The sequence below is a fragment of the Nicotiana tomentosiformis genome, chromosome 8 (genome assembly GCF_000390325.3).
Source record: "Nicotiana tomentosiformis chromosome 8, ASM39032v3, whole genome shotgun sequence".
In the NCBI taxonomy this organism is placed as follows: Eukaryota; Viridiplantae; Streptophyta; class Magnoliopsida; order Solanales; family Solanaceae; genus Nicotiana; species Nicotiana tomentosiformis.
Window position 1 is genome coordinate 110,091,587 of NC_090819.1, and position 19,406 is coordinate 110,110,992.

Genomic DNA, 19,406 nt, shown 5'->3' on the forward strand with positions numbered 1-19,406 from the left:
GTAGAGCTCTAGGTTCATAGGTTCTACAAGTCATGAGCAATTGTCTAGTAGAATCTTGCGGATCGATATGATGACGTCCATACTTATCTTCGAGAGGCTACAGAGCATTTAGGATATATACTTCCCATCTTTCTTTCCTTAACGTGCGGGATTGATTCAACTTGAGACATAACTCTTTGAATTCCTTCCACGTATTCGTATGCGCACATGAGCACTCAGTATCAGTTGTGCATCGCCGGCTTGTGATTCTATGAACGAGGTTCGAGATGTATATTATGTATTTTGGTGATGGGCCAGTCTGGAGGACTTGAGGCCAGGTTTAAATCGCAGCTTAAGCTCGGTAGCTTCAGTTGTAACTTGTACAATTACCCATATGTCCGGTGATGTCCCTACATGTGGAATTTGTAGATCGATGAGCGGTGGAATGGCCTTGTGATGAGTACGATGTAATGTGTTAAGACGCATTGAATGTGACGAGAAGTGTTTCCGTAAAATATAAAGGAAAGGCCATTGGGTGCTTGATTTTCGTTTTGATGTGACGTAGAGTCTCGAGTATGAATAGTTTGAAGGATCTTTTACACTGTTAAATTTTGGGTAATCCTCAGAACATATTGACTCAATCTGTTAGAGAGATCTTGAATGTATTTATTTGAGAGTTCTGTATACCAATATATAAACCAGCAAAGCTAATGCTTCTTACAGTTCATTGACTAGCTAAACTTTCTACTCTCTTTTCTTACTATTAGTTCCAACTTCCAACAAGAATGACCCTTTTATATTTTTAAAACAACTAAATTTTAAGCTTTACAGTATATAAAATGGAAGAAACCCATTCTTTGCATTCTACTAGAAAAAATGTATTTAAAATGGAAGAAACCCATCCATCTGCTATGATTCTAATCTTGATTTAGACAACAGTTACATTTTTGTCAACCTTTAATAACAAAATATCACCAAACAAACACTAGAAATAATGCAGAAAATGTTATCCCAAAGTAATTATATTGTCAACGCAGAACATATATGGAGCTTGTTATCCATAAATACTTGAATATAAAATAATTCTGGGACAAAAAAACAGATTTAAAAATCACGTAGACGTTTGAAGAAGGAAAAGCTATTTGTATCTCCATGCTTGATCTTGTTCTTTTCAAATTCGTTAGGTACAATTCTCAGAGAAGCTCACGAGCTTTCAAAATAATCAGAGTAGCATTTTGAGGACTAAGGCCTCTTCCCAATAGGAAAAAGTCTAGCCAGTTTACACAAAAAGATGTTTGTGAGGTACAAAAAGCAACTGACAGTCGTCAAAAGGAAGAGATTGGATTTGAATGACCTTATATACAATCTCAAATTTACACCCTAGAACAATATCGTTTATTGCAGAGGAAACCTTGAACGCAGTCCATGATGAACTAGATAGCAAGATTATCCTTGAGCAAACGAATAAGTGAAGTGCTGCCCTGAGTTCTGTTCTTACCAGAAGTTCCTTTCTTTTCTGCCTTGACTCCCTGCAATAAGTTGCTAAGTCAAATGTGTTTGTACAACAAAAGAGCTCGAGTGCAAATATTGAATCTCAAACCGGGGGAAAGGAATTCCGTCATGAGAATTTATACATCCTACCAAACATGGAGACACTAAGTCGAATTATTTAAAACTGGATACAGATAATGGTGAATAAAAGGAAAAGGAAAGCAATGACAACAGTGGCTGCAACAAAAACTGAAAATGATAAGCACCAGGAATTCACCTTTGGTTTCTCATTCTCGTCCTTGAAGTCTATATTGCCTATATCTTTTAATAAGATGGACGAAACTGGTAGAAGTCTCCTGGATAAATTATTGAATGAAGATGAATAAGCAAGCAGACAATACTATTAGGAGCTGATGTAAGCAAACTAAACGCGTGACATACCTTTTTGGCTTATCTGCATTCTGAAATTTAGTGCAGGAACCATGTTTGGTAACTGCTTCAGGTGTGTTGTTATCATGGCATCCTACAGCATGTACAACTTCCTCACGCATTAACATTGTCGATGGACCCAATGGTTTCTGAATTACATAAGAAGATACCTATATTATTTCGGAAGAACTCTGGAAGATATAAACTTCAAAACAGTTCAGATGAAACAGGTGACGCTGCAGTATTTTACGCCACTTTGTAAAGGTGGCCCTTGCTTCCTCAAGAAATCATAGAATTAACGTATAGGCCTCTCTAAGTAAGACGAGTTGCAATAAGTAATTATCTCTATATATTTGTTGTACAGTAAACCAGTTTTCTTTAGAATAAACTATCTTATTCTCAAATTTATTCAGAAGGCTTATCTTAAACTAAGCTACCATGTTTTCGTACTGCTTAATTTAATATTAAAATATATATTTTAGATTCAGACAGAAGAGAAGCCTTGGCGTAACTGGTAAAGTTGTTGTCATGTGACCAGGAGGTCATGGGTTCGAGCCGTGGAAACAACCTCTTGCAGAAATGCAGGGTAAGGTTGCGTACAATAGACCCTTATGGTCCGGACCTTCCCCCAACCCCGCGCATAGCGTGAGCTTAGTGCACCGGACTGCCCAAAGAAATTCAGACAAAACTAATGTAGTTGATAATAGCTGAAGTTATAAACAAACATGGCGTTGATTATGAGCAAACATGGTGTTTGAATTTAAGGACATATCTATTGCAAACAAACATGATTTCTTGGTTTATTACAAGCCAGTTATTGAGCAGAAAAAAAATGTTATGGTCAATTGCAAGGTATGAGATTTGAATTCCACATCGGTATTATAATGTGCTGATGTGGGTTTTATATAGCTTTAGGCTCTCCATCTTAATGGCTAGCTTTTAGGGGTGTGGTTCTCCCCAGGTTGTATCAATTATACCAGAGCCACCCACCATCCTCCGTGCTCATCGTGTCATCGATGGTGACGCCGATATTGCGGTGTTCGCCAGGGGCTAGAAATGTCTAGCACACATCTAACCGTCGAGGACGATGGATGCCGAGCGTGATGGTTTGTTATGGTCCATTGCAAGGTATGAGACTTGAATTCCACATCGGTATTGTAATGTGCATGTGAGGTTTATATAGCCTTGAACTCTTCCAGCTCAATAGTTAGCTTTTGGGGTGTGGTTCTACTTGGGTTGTATCAAAAAACTAATGCAACGATCAGCTTCCTCCGCAATTCTTAAAAAAATTTTATACCAAAACCAATGATACAATAAAATTCTTTTACGGGGTAGACACTTTGATCTTCTTGTCGGATGCTAAAAGTTCCTACTCCTATGTGCATAATATACTTAACTTTTGGGTTTTTATATCATAACACATTTTTGCAAAATTCTACTACACACTTCATGCAAATTGAGGCCGAATTTAGCCTTAAGGAAAGACAGCTGTAACTTAGCGTGAAACACTTTTTCTTTCCTTAAGTAATTATTAGTAGTACTCACATCTCTCTACACTAACTGTTGAAGGGTCCCTCATCGGCTTTATAAGGGACAGGTGGACTCTTTATATGGTTGGACAATCCTCACCTCTTGAGCTAGCTTTTGGGGTTGAGCTACCCAAGGTCCATTTCTTTAACATGGTATCAGAGTAGAACCCATCCTAATTCTCGTTTCCCTATGTTGAGCCCTCATATTGAATTGTCCACGCTCCAGATATCTAGCCCCGTGCATGAGAGGGGGTGTTGAAGAGTCCCACATTGGCTCTATAAGGGATGGGTGGTCTCTTTATATAGCTTGGGCAATCCTCACCTCTTGAGCTAGTTTTTTGGGTTGAGTTAGGTCCAAGTTCAATTTCCTCAACACTAACAAATGGCAATTCTGGTGATACTGGATTCTCAAGGTATTTGTAATTGCCAACCAGTAAATATATTATGGAAAGACAAGGGATGCAAGAACCAATAGTCAGTACAAAGCTTAGACGCTCAAGAGAGATCTAACAACTAAAGAATATTAGACTTTCTTTCCATATTTCGAATTCATAGTGAAGGGACTTTAAGATGTCAAATTTTAGGGAAATTGGTTGTAGAACGTGGAAAAGATAAACTACATTTTATGAAATTTCACAACAAATACTGCAACCAACAAGGCCATGCTTAAACACTAATAGCAACATCATTGATTTCACATGCACTTTGGTAGGATGCTGGTAATCTGTTCTAGAGTCTTATATAGTTCAAAATATGCGTAATAGTAACAAAGAACATGATTGCAAGATAGAAATGAAGGGTGGCAAAAATCAAATTAGCTGCAAGTTCCATTTAAATAACTAGTCCCTTAAGCAATGTGGAATAACTTGATGAGGATAAAAAATAACAGCAAAACTATTACACCTTTCTGATAAATGGAGCAGAAGAAAAATCTCGAAAATATCTTCCATGCACATACTGGTAAGGGGAGGCATATTAGTCGCTGTTACACAGCAAAGACATCAAACCAACAACATTAATTTTAATTTACTGTTATTCTTGAATAACATAAATACTAGCCCGAGAACATTGCATTGTTAGAACTAATGCATTTTAAGATTAAACATAAGCAGGAGTGATAGCTACCAGCCTACCATAAAGGATACAACATGTGAATTACTTGTGAAATAGAAATTTAGAATAAAGGTGTGGTTTGACTAATAATATAACTCAACTGACCTTGTCCTCTTCATTTTGTGATTGGTTCTGCACCACTGGAAAAGAGCTGTTATATTCAACGAAGAGAGATGACTCGGAAGAGCTGACTGTACATTCTGCAAGTACTGGATCAAAAAGCGCATGATCCTCTTCCAACAGGCTGGCCCCGTCTCTGTTTATGAAAGTTGCTTGGGAAGTGCAGACTACAAATTCTCCACACATGAAACAGAGATTGGCAATTAGTGCACTCGAGTCAAACATCAAAGAGGATGTGACAAACAGAAGAATGTTACTCATGCTGTCCCATTTTTACGTGACACACTTTCCTTCCCATTTTGCTCCCGCAACCTTAAGGTTGGAGGTGGAGGGGTGCTTACCACTTGAACAATCCTTTGTCCCAAACGGAATGGCATATTTCTATATTTGGAAACAAATTAACTGTAAACTTCCCACTTTACCTATAACATGTGATTTTATAGCCACACAGATTTTTATGGCATGTTTTAAACCACAGGTTTCAAAAGTCTTTTTTAAACAACTTTCCCAGTCAAACAAAGCCATATAAAATGGAGCGGAGGGAGTAATAGATATGGTACAGATCAAAGAGAGGAGAGGTAGTATCAAAAAGATTTATTTACAAGAACTATTGAAGCAGAATAGGATTCAGAACTTCACTATTACCAGAACTTTCCATTTCTTGCCCGTCCTCCTGATCAGTACAAGAGCGTGACCCAGTTAATACAGCAGTTGCTTTGCCATTCAAACGTGTAATCTCTGCTTTCATTTCATTTGGTTTCATCAGATCTTCAACACCAGTAGCATCTTCAATAGAACTTTCAAGCTTCTGAGCAGTCTATAACAGATTGCATTGTTAGAACTAAAGCACCTCAGATTAGACATAAGCATGAGTGATAATTAGCATAAAGGATACAAAATGTGGATTACTTGTGAAATAGAAATTTAGAATAAGTGTGTGACTAATAACATAACTGAACTGACCTTATCCTCTTTGTTGTGTGTTTGGTCCTCCAGCACTGGAAAAGAGCAGTTATTTTCAATGAAGAGAGATGACTCAGAAGAGTTGACTGTACATTCAGGAAGTACTGAATCAAAAAGCGTGTGGTCCTCTTCCAGCAGGCTGGCCTCGTCTCTGTTTATGGAAGTCGCTTGAGAAGTGCTTACTACAGAATCTCCGCACATGAAACAGAGATTGGTAATTAGTGCACTTCAGTCAAACATCAAAGAGGATGTGACAAGCAGAAGAATGTTACGAGATATGGTAGAGATCACAGAGAGAAGTAGTATCAGAAAGATTTTTATACAATCACTGTTGAATAGGAATAGGAGATTCAGAATTTCACTATTACCAAAAAAATTCTCTTCTCGCTCGTACTCCTGATCAGGGAAAGAGGGTGACCCACTTAACAAAGCATTTGCTTTGCCATTCAAATCTGTACTCTCTGCTTTCATTCCATCTGGAATCTTCTGATCTTCAACACCAGTAGCATCTTCAGTAGAACTTTCGAGCGTCTTAGCAGTCTATAACAGGTCAAATTAGTTGCTTACACAGCAAAGACATCTATCCAAGAACATTAATTTTAATGTACTACTATTCTTGAGGAACATAAATAATAGCTCGAGAACATTGCATTGTTAAAACTAATGCATTTAGACTAAACATAAGCATCAGTGATAATTAGCATAAAGGATACAAAATGTGAATTACTTTTGAAATAAAAATTCAGAATAAAGGTGAGGTGTGACTAAATAATATAACTGAAATGACCTTGTCCTCTTCGTTTTGTGTTTGGTCCTCAACCACTGGAAAAGAGCTGTTATTTTCAACGAGGAGCGATGACTCAGAAGAGTTGATTGTACATTCTGGAAGTACTGAATCAAAAAGCATGTGGTCCTCTTCCAACAGGTCGTTCTCGTCTCTGCTTATTGAAGTCGCTTGGGAAGTGCAGACTACAGAATATCCGCCGATAAAACAGAGATTGGTAATTAGTGCACTTGAGTTAATGAAAGAGGATGTGACACGCAAAAGAATGTTAACAGATATGGTAGAGACCATAGAGAGGAGAAGTAGCATCAGAAAGATTTTCATACAATTACTGCTGAAGACGAATAGGAGATTCAGAATTTTACTATTACCAAAACTTTCCTCTTCTTGCTCGTACTCCTGATCAGTGCAAGAGGGTGACCCACTTAACAGAGCATTTTCTTTGCCTTTCAAATTTATACTCTCTGCTTTCATTCCATCTGGAATCTTCGGAACTTCAACACCAGTAATATCTTCTATAGATCTTTCGAACTTCTGGGCAGTCTATAACAGGTTAAGCTCAAAGTTATAACACGTAAACAATGTCATTCCAGGTTTTACATACCCATAATTTTCATAAACACCCTGTGGAAATATTTTTGATGTTTTCAACTTCGTTCCATGAATAACAACTAATTGCCTAATTACTAAGAAGAAGAAAATATTGGCAGTATTCTCAGAATGAAAAGACCAGAAGAAAGGATAACATATGTCCTACAGTGGAGTCAAGCCGCTCCTCAGTTCTCGTATGTGCATCTGACTTCACCTGAAACATAGTTATAACCACAAAATAAGCAGCCTTCTTCCAACAAAAGACAATACCAGTTTTCAAATGGAGAGATCTGAAAGCTGTAAAAGGAAAAAAATTAAATAACATGAAAGAGACTAATTCATATTTGACAGGGTATATGGAAAACATGCTTTCAGTGTCAAGCAGCTTTTCTGCTGCACTTTTTCCACAAAGATATGAAGACCTTGTGCAGCTTTATTAGTGCACTCGAACAAATTTCAACAGCTAAAACAATTCAATCTTCCTTTGCAAAACTCCCTACAGGTCGACAACCCCCCCCCCGCCCAAAAAAAAAAAACAAGTAACCTAGTTTCTAAATTATATATCAACTATCAAATGGATGAAAGTGCCGGGTCTATTTACTAGCTATCGCTTTTGCTTTGCATCTATTTTCTGGTTTTCATGATGTTATTTTTCTTATGGTATCTGTTGGTGGTACTGACATTGTCTTTTTTCGTCTTCTTGAGCCGAGAGTCTTTCGGAAACAGCCTCTCTACCCCTCAGAGTAGGGGTAACGTCTGCGCACACACTACCCTCCCCATACCCCACTAGTGGGATTTTACTGGGTCGTTGTTGTTGTTGTTGTATCAAATGGATGAAAGAAAACCACTCTCAATCAACTTCTAGTTATGCAGGATTCTCAAGGAATTTGTAATTTCCAAACACTAAAATAAAATTTAAGTAAAAAGGGACGCTAGAACCAATTATCACTACAAAGATTAGAGGCACATGAGAGTTCTAACAACTTTGAGTAGTAAACTTTCTTTCCATATTTTGAGTTCACAGTGAAGAGATTTTTAAGATATCAAATTTGAGGAAGGATTATTGATTGCAAAACATGGAAAGATAAGCTACATTCTATGAAATTTCACAACACATACTGCAACCAACAAGGACATGCTTAAACTACTAATAGCAACATCATTGGCTTCACATGCACTTTGGTAGGATGTTCGTAATCTGTTCCGGTGTCTGGTATAGTCTAAAATTTGAGTAATAGTAACAACAACAACAACAACGACGACCCAGTGAAATCCCACTAGTGGAGTCTGGGGAATAGTAACAATAAACAAGATTGCAAAATAGGTCTAAAGGTGTCAAATATCAAATAAGCTGCAAATTCCATTTAAATAACTAATCCCTTAACTAATGTAGAACTAACTTGATGAGTATAAGAAATAGCAGCAAAACTATCACAGCTTCCGCAGATAAATGGAGCAGAAGAATATCTTCTATGCACATACTGGTAAGGGAAGGCAAATTAGCAGGTGTTACACAGCAAAGACATCAAACCAAGAACATTAATTTTAATGTACTGCTATTCTTGAAGAACAATAACTTGAGAACATTGCATGTTAGAACTAGTGCATTTTAAATTAAAAATAAGCAGAAGGAATAATTAGCATAATTAATACAATAAGTGAATTGGTTTATCGGAAACAGACTCTCTACCTCCATAATGTAGGAGTAAGGTCTGCGTACACACTACTATCCCCAAACACCACAAGGAGGGAATACACCGGGTATGTTGTTGTTGGTATTGTGTAAGTGAATTACTTGTTAAATAGAAATTTAGAATAAAGGTGTGACTAATAATATAACTGAACAGACCTTGTCCTCTTCGTTTTGTGTTTGGTCCTCCCACACTTGAAAAGGGCTCTTATTTTCAACGAAGAGAGATGACTTAGAAGAGCTGACTGAACAATCTGGAAGTACTGAATCAAAAAGTGTGTGGTCCTCTTCCAACAGGTCGTTCTCGTCTCTGTTTATGAAAGTCGCTTTGGAAGTGCGGACTACAGAATCTCCACAGGCAAAACGAAGATTGGTAATTAGTGCACTTGAGTCAAACATCAAAAGGATGCAACAAAGAGAAGATCCTTAAGAGAAATGGTACAGCTGAAAGAGAGTAGTAGTGTCAGAAAGATTTTTATAGAAGTACTATTGAAAAAGAATAGGATTCAGAATTCTACTATTACCAGAACTTTCTTCTTCTTGCCCGTACTCCTGATCAGTGCAAGAGTGTGACCCGCTTAATACAGCAGTTGCTTTGCCATTCAAATCTGTAATCTCTGCTTTCATTTCAATTAGTTTCATCAGATCTTCAACACCAGTAGCATCTTCAATAGAACTTTCGAGCTGCTGAGCAATCTATAACAAATTATCCTCAAAGTTATAACATGTAAAGAATGTCACTCCAGGGTTTACATATCCAGAATTTCATTAAACAATGACAATTAATTACCTAATTATTTAGAAGAACAAATATCTTTAGGAGGCCAAAAGTGTTCTCAGAAAGAAAAGACCAGAAGAAAGGAAAACATGTCTTACAGTGGAGTCAAGCCGCTCATCATTTCTCGCATGCGCAGACCCTTCCAAATGACAAGAATAAGCTTCAGATGTCACCTAAAAAGATAATTATAACCACAAAATAAGCAGCCTTCTTCCAACAAAAAGAAAGAGAATACCAGATTTCAAGTGGAAAGAGATGAAAGTTGTAATAGGAAAAAAGTAAGAACCACAAAATAGAGTAATTCTTTTTTGACAGTGTATATGGAAAAAATGCTTCCAGTCTCAAGCAGCTTTTCTACCTTACTTTTTCCACAAAGATGTGAAGACAAATTACACGGGCTTTATTAGAGTACCAGATAATTCAAATTTCAAACAGCCAAACAATTCAATATTCCATTTTAGTACTCTGTACAAGCCAACAACCACCACTACCACCCCACTCCCCCCCCCCCCCCCCCAAAAAAAAAAAAAGGAGAAAGTAGTTTCTCATGTAACTACCAATTATCAAATGGATGGAAGAAAACCACTCTCAATCTACTTCTAATCTCGTCATGAAATGGAAGAGAAGAACCAGATTAGATGTATGGTGGAAAACAAGAAAGAGATAGGTATTAAGAATTCAAAAATATATTCTCCAAGATGATTCTTGCTTATTTACCTCATTGCAACCAATGGATTGATGATCCTCAAAATCTAAAGAGATTTTTCTTCTGAGTTCATCCACTTCTCTGGAGGAAACCTCACTTGAAACCCCCTTCCTGCAGCGGCAGTTACTTTGCCAATCCATCAGTTCATTCTCTAGTTCAGCCCATCTTGTTTTCTTGATGATTATGCAGTCTCTGGGAGTGCAGGTTACATTTTCGTCCACCTGTTACGTGAAAGCTACTACTTAGTATAAACAATTATAGTTCCTAAATGGTAAAGCCCAAGAATGAACCCTTTAGGACTTTAGTTAAGAAAATTTTAAGCAAAGAGTATATAGTTAAGAAAACCACTCTCTGTCTGCTTCAAAATCTCATCATGAAATGGAAGAGAAGAACCGAACTAAACAAAAAATAGTGGACAAGAAAAAGGCAAGTAACAGACAATACCAAAAATACATCTCCAAAATAACTCTTGCTCATGTACCTCATTCTGATCAGTGGATTGACGCGCCTCACAATCTAATGAACCTTTTCCTCTGAATTCATCCTCTTCTCTGGAGGATTCCTCACTTGAAACTCCTTTCCTGCAGCAGCAGTTACTTTGCCAATCCCTCAGTTGATTCTCTAGTTCAGCGGATCTAGTTTTCTCACAGCTTAAGCAATCTCTGAGGGTGCAAATTTCATTTTCAGCCACCTTTACATGAACACAACTACTCAGTATAACCAAACGTAGTCCCTAAATGGTCAAGCCTAATAATGGATGCTTAAGTATATTAAAATCCAATAGTAACAATGTTATGGAAAGAGTATATTATCAGCATACTATACCTCAAGTTTTCTCTTGTATTCTTTCAAGACTTTCCACAAAGCCTTTCCAAAATTTTGCAGAATCTGATGATTTCTCTCTTTTCTTTCCAATTCAACGTGATCAACTCTGAGAATATTCCTCTCATTTGCTTCAATAGTGATGATTTCCTCAGACTGAACAAGAACGCCTGTCAAGCTGTCATCCTTCACTCCTTCCACAGCAGCTTCTATCCAACAGAAGCAATTAACTTTAAACACGATCCACTATTGGACATATTTTATGGTCCAATCTACAGAAAAAAATGGAGAAAGAATGAAAGAGATGGAAGAAAAGAACTTGAATACCTTCATTCGGAAGTTCAGGACGTTCAATGCTTCTTTGATTGATCTGCAAGAAAATTACAGTTGACATGAATAAATACAGCTATGAATCTTGTGAAGGCTGAGAGTTGTTGGGTAAGGAAAATCTACACCCAGAGGCGGATCCGGAACTTTAGCTCTATGGGTTCAAACATTTAAGATTTTTAGTATTGAACCCATTATATTTTAAAAGTTATGGTTTATATCTACTATTTATTGCAATTTCATTGTATTTTTACACATAAATTTAAATTGTGCATGAAAAGTACTGGGTTCAGATAAACTCGTGACCCGAAAGCTGCATCCGCCCCTGTCTACACCAAAATGACCGGAAGAAATAGCTGCCTAAAAGTTGTTGCTTGAATTATTATGAACAATTCATGATAATTTGGCACATCTTCTGAAGGCAAGGCTGAGATGGTTCAGGCATGATAAGAGGAGAAACACAGATGCCCCAGTCAGGAGGTGTGAGAGGTTGGCCTTGGGGGTAAGAGGAGGGGTAGAGGTAGGCCAAAGAAGTCTTGGGGAGAGGTGATCAGGCAGGACATGGCGCAGCTTGAGCTAACCGAGGACATGACCCTGGATTGATGAGTGTGGAGGTTGAAGATTAGGGTAGAAGGTTAGTAGGTAGTCGTGTGTTTCCCTTTGTCTTCCCTAGTTCGATACTATTAATGTTAGTACGGTACCCTTTTATCCTTAGTTTGCTACTATCGCATTTCTTGTTACGTTATTACTTGCCATCGGTACTTCCGTAGTTTGCTAGCAGTACTTCGTTCATATTCTCGTTTTCTACCTTGGATTTAGTTTTCTAAATATATTGTCTTACTATTACTTGTTATCAGCACCTCTTTCATATTCTCTTTTGCTATCTTCGATTTAGTCTTCTAATTATATTGTCTTGCTACTACTTGCTATCAAGGCTTCTTTCATCTTCTTTACCCAAGGGTCTATCGGAAATAGTCTCTTTGCCCTTCCAGGGTGGGTAAGGCTGCGTACATCCTACCCTCCCCAGACCCCACCAGTGGTATTACACTGGGTTGTTGTTATTGTTGTTGTTGTTGTTTGAGTCACATGTAGTTAATGGTATTGACAAGTTTGTCTTATTCCATAACGAGCCATTATCAAAAAAATAAAGTTTGTCTTCTTCAATAATGATTACTCCATATTTTATTTAATTTTGTTTCTTAGTCTGTAATTAACAATATATTTAGTTCAGTACAACTCCCAAGTTGTGATTGTAGTGCTCCTATTTTTAATACTACAACAACAACAACAACAACAACAACAAACCCAGTGTAATCCCACAATAGCGTTTTATATTTAACCATAATAGGTGAATGAACGAAAGAAATAGACTTTCAAAATTTTGGAATAGAATTGACTAAGGAAATATGTGCACATCATCCTAATGAAAGAGGACTAGAACAAAAATTTGTTTCTTATCTTTTCATAATCGAGAAATCCTTAGGGCCAGTGGCTTACGGTTTGAAACCTGGTGGATTAATGGGTTTACCTTTTATCCTTCTCCTCTTAAATACTAGGCTTTTATCTGTGGCAGGGTTCGAGCCCGTGATATGCACCTAACCGGCTAACCCACTCCTGCCACTAGACCAATTCCCTGGGAGCAGAACATAATTTTTGTTTCCCAACCAGTATGAATGTTTTGTTAGTTTGATTCTTTAAAGTTGAGACCCAAGACATTGTCAATAAATGTAATCTTACAAGAGTCACTTTACAGTATAAAAGGACCAGACTGGTTTTTCTTTCTGGGTTGAAAGTTAAAGGATATTCTTGAGAGATTAACTGAAACTGGTAATTCAGTAAGCAACTTCCATATGGAGGAGCAGAGCCATTGGATTGTAAATAGAGGCACTACGCATCTCGATGTCAAAAGGGAAAAGGATACAATGTCATTTAACAGGATGAGATGCATCTGCACGTCAAAGCCTAAACTATTAAAACATGCTCCCTCCGATTCAAATTAGATGAGGTGCTTTCCTTTTTAGTCTGTTCCAAAATAAATGACACATTTCTAAATTTGGAAATAATTCAACTTTAAATTCTTCATTTTACCCATTTTACCCTTAATGAGAAGCTTTTATAACCACACAAATGTCATGGCCCCACAAAGCTTTTACCCCTTAAGCTTTTAAGACTACAAGTTTCAAAAGTCTTCTTTTTTTTTCTTAAAGTCCGTGCCAAGTCAAACTACCTCATCTAAATTGAAATAGAGGGAGTACAAGTTTGGTCGCGGAGGAAGAAATAAGCTTTCACCACCAACTTAAACAGAGAAAATATTGTGTTAGACAACTACCTCACGCGAACCTCTGGTGAATCATATATTGAAGCAAAAAGCCTAAGGTGCGGGATGTAAAATAAAAATGGGCCAAATAAGATATACCTCACAATTTTCAGTTTGGTTCAACTTCATTCTTTTAAGCTTCCCCATGCTAGGCGTTGTTTGCACAGGCCTCTTATTGTGGTTTAAAATCCCATGTTCTTCAACGATGTCAAACCTACATCAACAAGTTCTTCATTCATATGGTGATTTTTGTTACAGAAGGGTCATTGCTAAACCAATTGTTACAACGGCCATCATACTTGATTTTTGTATATGGTGAAGCCTGCCTTAGCAGAAAAGAAGTATCAAGGTAGTCTTCTTCCCCAGGTCTAACAGTTAAAAGCTGCAGCAGGGACATAGAAAGCCACAAAGAATACAATGTTAAGAAACCTACAGTTTTTGTGAAGCAGAAAAGTTTGATGGACTGCTAATATTTTAAGCAGTAAATGACAGTTTTAAATATCAAAATTTATTTCTGCAGAAGTAAATGCATACCAGTGCCATCCGCTTCTTCCCTTCCAAATAATCTCGTAAGTATCTGGTCAACTATGCAAAAGAAGAACGCGAAAAATTACTAAGCAAATGAAGTATTTTCTAACTGAGAAAAAAATAGCTATCGAGAGCTGAGTATGCACCTTCAACGAATATAACCATTTCATAAACAGCCTCAACATTGACTTAGGGCTCAAAGACTCAGAAGGAAAAAGAAAAGAAAAAACGAGCAGTACAGAACATATTTACCTATAATGTTGGTCCCTAGTTAACTGTGCAGTGATCTCGATAAACCAAATCTAGCAGTACAATCGCATTTTTGTTCAAGCTATTTATTAACGTAAATTTGTCTGAAGATGACTTGCCAAAGTAATAGCATATTATTCTAATAGCTCTACTCTGTGAAACATTAATTACACCTTCATCTGCATTTTATTAGGAATTCTGTAAGGTAAAATTGGGATAGAAGCAAAAAGGATTTATTTTCAACAAGTAGAAGTAAATATAAAGGTAACAAGCAGTTACTATAGACCAATAAAATTTCCTGGAAAAGTGACAGAGAAGGATAACTAAGGAAGACATTACCAGAGAGTTTTGAAAGTGTTTCTGCATAGGTTTTCTGGGGTTCTTCTGATGCTCCAGTAATGACTGCACAGAACTATCAGTAGATGAGGACCAAAGAAAGAGTGTCATACCTCGACATTCATGAAACGGAAGTCATAAAACCAGATTGATGCTGCATACCCTTAAGCACAGGCCAAACACCATCGAAGTGTTGTTGATAAAATTACTTTCGAGCAATCTAACCCCCTAAACATGAGTAATATTTTTAGTGAGATGCCGCAAGCCAGAGAAATACATTAACCACCAAATTTGCAACATAGCACTTAAGGTCTAAGAAAGAGTCACAATCTTCTTCTTGTCGTCTGAAGATCAAGGTCTAACCTAGACGGTCTTGACAATAAAATCAAAGATACTAATGGCAATGGATCTTTTACAATTCAACAAAATATCTTCTACATAATGGTATGATTTCAGTGGCCACGGACAATTTGTTACCTGATTTCCAGTCTTCTTTTCCCTCTCAGCTCCAGCAAGGTCAACTATAGTCAGCACAGCACTGTTTGAGTTATCACCAACTTTTCCACCTGCCCTCGTATATTCACAGCGGATATTTATGATGCACTGTGAACGACTGCAAGGGTATTAAAACTGTCATCATAATAACTACAATTGCAACATGACTATGTAGACGTAACATATCCTTCATGTCCGTAAACTAGAAATTATTTCAAAGATTCCATACTTGCCAATACAGAGAATAAAAACATAGAGATCTCATGAAATGTCCCATCAATCATTTCAAGTCTGAGAAGTAGAAGAAGTACTATTACAGTTTGGTGTCAAAGAAAAGTCACTTAAGCAAGAAATCCAACGTTTGAAGAAGACAAAACAACTAACACTGGATATACTTAGGGAGAGACACTAGCAAAGGTTTCTCAATCATTTCAAACCAGAGCATAAAGCAAAGGAACAGCCACAGACCAACATAAGCATTTATATCCAACTCACCTGGATTGACTGTTTGAATTCGTCATAGCTGTCGCACGTTTTAAAAGTCCACATGCAATTAACGATTCAGCTTGCTGAGCATCATAAAGTACGGCCTATTCAGAAGTACCAGAGTGGACGCTTATTATTTGATCTCTTTGAACCACAGAAATTATAGGCTGAAAAAACCACACAACAAAGAGAAGCTATACAGCAATTCAAAGGACAACCTGTTGCACGCCTTTAATAGATGATTGTTGGATGCATAAATCAGCCCCATCTTGAGATAAATCAAATATCTTTTCAGATTTTCCTTTCTCAGAAGAGATCTCAAACATGGACAAATAAAATATCCTGCACGTGATAAATCATGAAGAAAAGAGTTATTCAATGCAGGCATTTGAAGAAGGACTTACATAGAACTGCAACTGTTTATCCATAGTTAAGAATGCAATGACTGTTTTAAGACAGTTCGAAATCTCATGACCCAAGAAACTGCTAAAACAAATATATCCAGCCAAACATTATAAGTAAAATAAACAGTAGAAATTAAAGCACCTTCGTGACTTCTTCTTCTCTCCTTCTTCCTGTGATAAAATTCGACGAAGAGCGAGAGGCACCATACCAGGATCCCTTCCACAGCCAAAGATGGTATGAGTCTTCCCAGAACCACTTGGTCCCAATGCAGCTAACATTCCACTCTTACCCTTCAGAAAATCCTCAACTAAAGGATTCACCATTTCTTCGTAAACTTCCCTCTGCAACAAAAATGCCAATATCAATCAACACCAGCAACTACTGCTGCTGCTGTTTCTAAATCCTAAATTAGTGAATCCTCGATATATTTCAACTTAATACTAAAAATTCCTTTCGCAATGATGTCGATTTATTACTCTCATCCCAATTTATGTAATAATCTTTACTTTTTAGTATGTACCAAAAAGAATGATACATTTCAATATTAAAAATAATTTAACTTTAAATTTCTCATTTTGCCCTTAAATGAGATAGATTTATAGTCACACAAATATGAAATATATATGGCTTGTTTTTAGACCACAAGTTTCAAAAGTTTTTTTTCCCTTAAACACTGTGTAGTCAGACAATATGACATAAATTGGGACGGACATAGTAGTAAGAATACAAAGAAATGAAATAACCTGAGATGCTTGTGACGAGAAGACATGTGAAAAACCTTCATAAACTTCTGATTTAATACGTTTGGCGTCTTGTAAGCTCTGCGGAGGCAATAGGGTAACGGAATGTGCATCATTCACTGTCACACAGACTTCATAGCTCTTTTTGAGCTTCTTCGGCAACGCATTGGTGGACTTAGGGTTTTTAGGCCAAGCATTTTTTGTTGTTTTCTTCATTTCAGCAGCTGTTTTTTCTATTTTCGCTGTTTCTCGTTGAGAAATTAACGGTCGGACTCTCAGAAATACCTTGAGATTCTCCGATGATGATGGATGCTCCGTAAGAAGTTGTTTTTCAGGGACTTCTATTGATAGAATATCCTCAATGGGGAATGAAGAGATGTTTCGCGGCGGCGATCGGGGAAGCGAATTAGGAACAGCGGAGGATGGTGTCGGTCTTGCTCTCCGGGGAGGGTTCCGGCGAACGGTCACCGTGTACGGCGGACACGGCGATTTCGTCTCCATTTCTTCTTTTGATGAAAAGTAGTAGCAGTAGTAGTACTACTAGTGTATTAGTACATCAAAAAGGGCGGAAGTATTTGAATTAGAAGGAGTGACGTAAGCTTTTAATTACGAGAACCTTTGAATTTCTAGGCCCAACCAACTTCCTAAATGGACCAACCCATAATTAAAAGTCTAACTGTCATAGTTTAAAAGAAATATAACAAATTCTTAACATGAAACTCAATATTACAGTTGTGATAGAAAAAATATTTATATTTATAGCACATAGTTCCATTAAAATAAGAATATTAATTATTAATCCGTAAACATAAACAATTTGAATGGAAAGTCAATAATTCTTTGTACAAAAATTATGCCTTTTTTCTCTTTATCTATTAGCTTTTCTTCTTTTTCTTCATTTTTTTAATTTTATTTTCTGCTGAAGCCAATATATTTTCTAAATTAGTTCCATTCGTTTTCTTTTTAATTATCTTTCTTAAGTTTTTCTCTTCCTTCTTTCTTCCTTTCTTAACATAAAGATCTTACTTCGATAATAATATATGTTAATATATACAAAACGTATATATAAAAATATATATATTGAATTAACACATATGAAATATATAAAATATATACATAAAAAATACATCTTCAAATAAGATGACACATAGACATGTGAAATATACATAAAAATATATATCTTAAATTTAATTAAGATGGCATATAAATATACAAAAAAATATACATAAAAACTACATCCTGAATTAAAATGTCACTTGACATATAAAATATATTTGAAATATACATTAAAAATATATCTTAAAATAAGATGGTACTTCACAAGTAAATATACAAAAATTATATACATAAAAATATATTTTGAATTAAAGTGATACTTGATATACAAAGTATAAAAGACGTATAAATCAATACATCTTGAATTTAGGTGGTATTCACATCTGCATCAAATTTTCAAAAATGGAGTGAAGAAGATGAATGTTGGAAAGGGAGAATGGAGATGGACAAAAAAAGTATTTTCTCTGATTAGTAGTCGGTTAACTTATTAAATATTGAGCTTAATTTTTATAATATGCTAATAATGAAAAAAAGTGCTCTTTATAAAATAAATAATAAATGATGCTATTTTTTTAAATAATAGTTAGAAAGGGATCAAGCGTGTAAAAAACTCATTTGTGTTTTTATTTAATTTTGTTGGTACGCATTTTAATGAAATATATTTACTTTTTTAACCATACCATATATCATTAAAATGAAAAAAATTACTTTCGCTAATCTTTACTATTATGTTTAGGAGAAACATAAATATATTAAAGATCTTTAAAAATGTATAATCGTTCAAAAGCAAAATGCCAATAACGAGAAGGTGTAACACTATGAGACATGAGAGTAAGACTCGTTTCAACCATGTTTATAAGGTATTTTCTTTCAATGTTCTTCATTTTTTTTTTCCGTTGCATAAAAGAAATCCCTTCCCCTCGCTTTCAAAAATGATGAATATGAAATCCGGGAGGCTGCATGTACTATGGATCCTCTGACACCCAATCGGGTTGCCTTCCCGGGTCTCGCTGGTGGCGATGCGAAGACTTGTGAGTGCAAGTAAAGAGTGCGAGAACATGGTATTTTATGAATGATGCCATGTTTCGGCAAAGAGTGGTAATAGAGGGCGAAATTTGCCACCTTAGTCTGTTTGCATGACTTTAAATAGAGGTGTTAAATTGTCTTTCAACTAAAGCCTTGAATTGATGAAGTGTAGGCAAGACAACAGATTTTTAAAACAAAGGATATCCCCTAATGAAAGTAGTGTAATCATCCACACAAAGACTAAAAAAATATACCAACGACCGTCTGCAGATAAAAATAGGAATGGACCAAAACATCAGCATATACAACTTGTAAAATGGAAGAGCTTTTATTTGGACTGAGAAGAAGATACAGGCCAAGCTGACAAGCGGTACATATAGTATTTGATTTAGAAATACTACCAATCGAAAGTCTATGCCTTCGCAAGAATTGCCTGTTGTAAATAC

General features: G+C 36.4%; 1 protein-coding gene across 9 annotated transcripts; it reads right to left on the reverse strand.

Moving 5' to 3' along the window:
- Positions 1–1,101: 1,101 nt before the first annotated feature.
- LOC104109509 (kinesin-like protein KIN-6) lies at positions 1,102–17,428 on the reverse strand. 9 transcript variants are annotated; one of them, XM_070182651.1, is made up of 27 exons: positions 16,882–17,428; positions 16,280–16,479; positions 15,952–16,075; positions 15,743–15,837; positions 15,230–15,365; positions 14,915–14,980; positions 14,756–14,818; positions 14,174–14,224; positions 13,939–14,021; positions 13,739–13,853; positions 11,323–11,365; positions 10,999–11,201; positions 10,655–10,864; positions 10,185–10,394; positions 9,566–9,640; positions 9,214–9,385; positions 8,849–9,039; positions 7,154–7,213; positions 6,780–6,951; positions 6,412–6,593; positions 5,993–6,164; positions 5,625–5,815; positions 5,307–5,478; positions 4,647–4,837; positions 1,912–2,048; positions 1,748–1,826; positions 1,102–1,508 (listed from the first exon to the last, which is right to left on the reverse strand). In XM_070182651.1, the coding sequence occupies exons 1-27, from the start codon at positions 17,377–17,379 to the stop codon at positions 1,413–1,415; spliced, it is 3,987 nt and encodes a 1,328-aa protein (XP_070038752.1). In that variant the 5' UTR covers positions 17,380–17,428; the 3' UTR covers positions 1,102–1,412. The 9 variants fall into 9 exon arrangements, 8 of the variants coding, with proteins under 8 accessions (XP_070038752.1, XP_070038753.1, XP_033515415.1 ...); XM_070182652.1 differs by having other exon boundaries at positions 9,220–9,385; positions 10,999–11,204; XM_033659524.2 differs by having other exon boundaries at positions 8,849–9,030; positions 10,999–11,204.
- Positions 17,429–19,406: the final 1,978 nt, after the last annotated feature.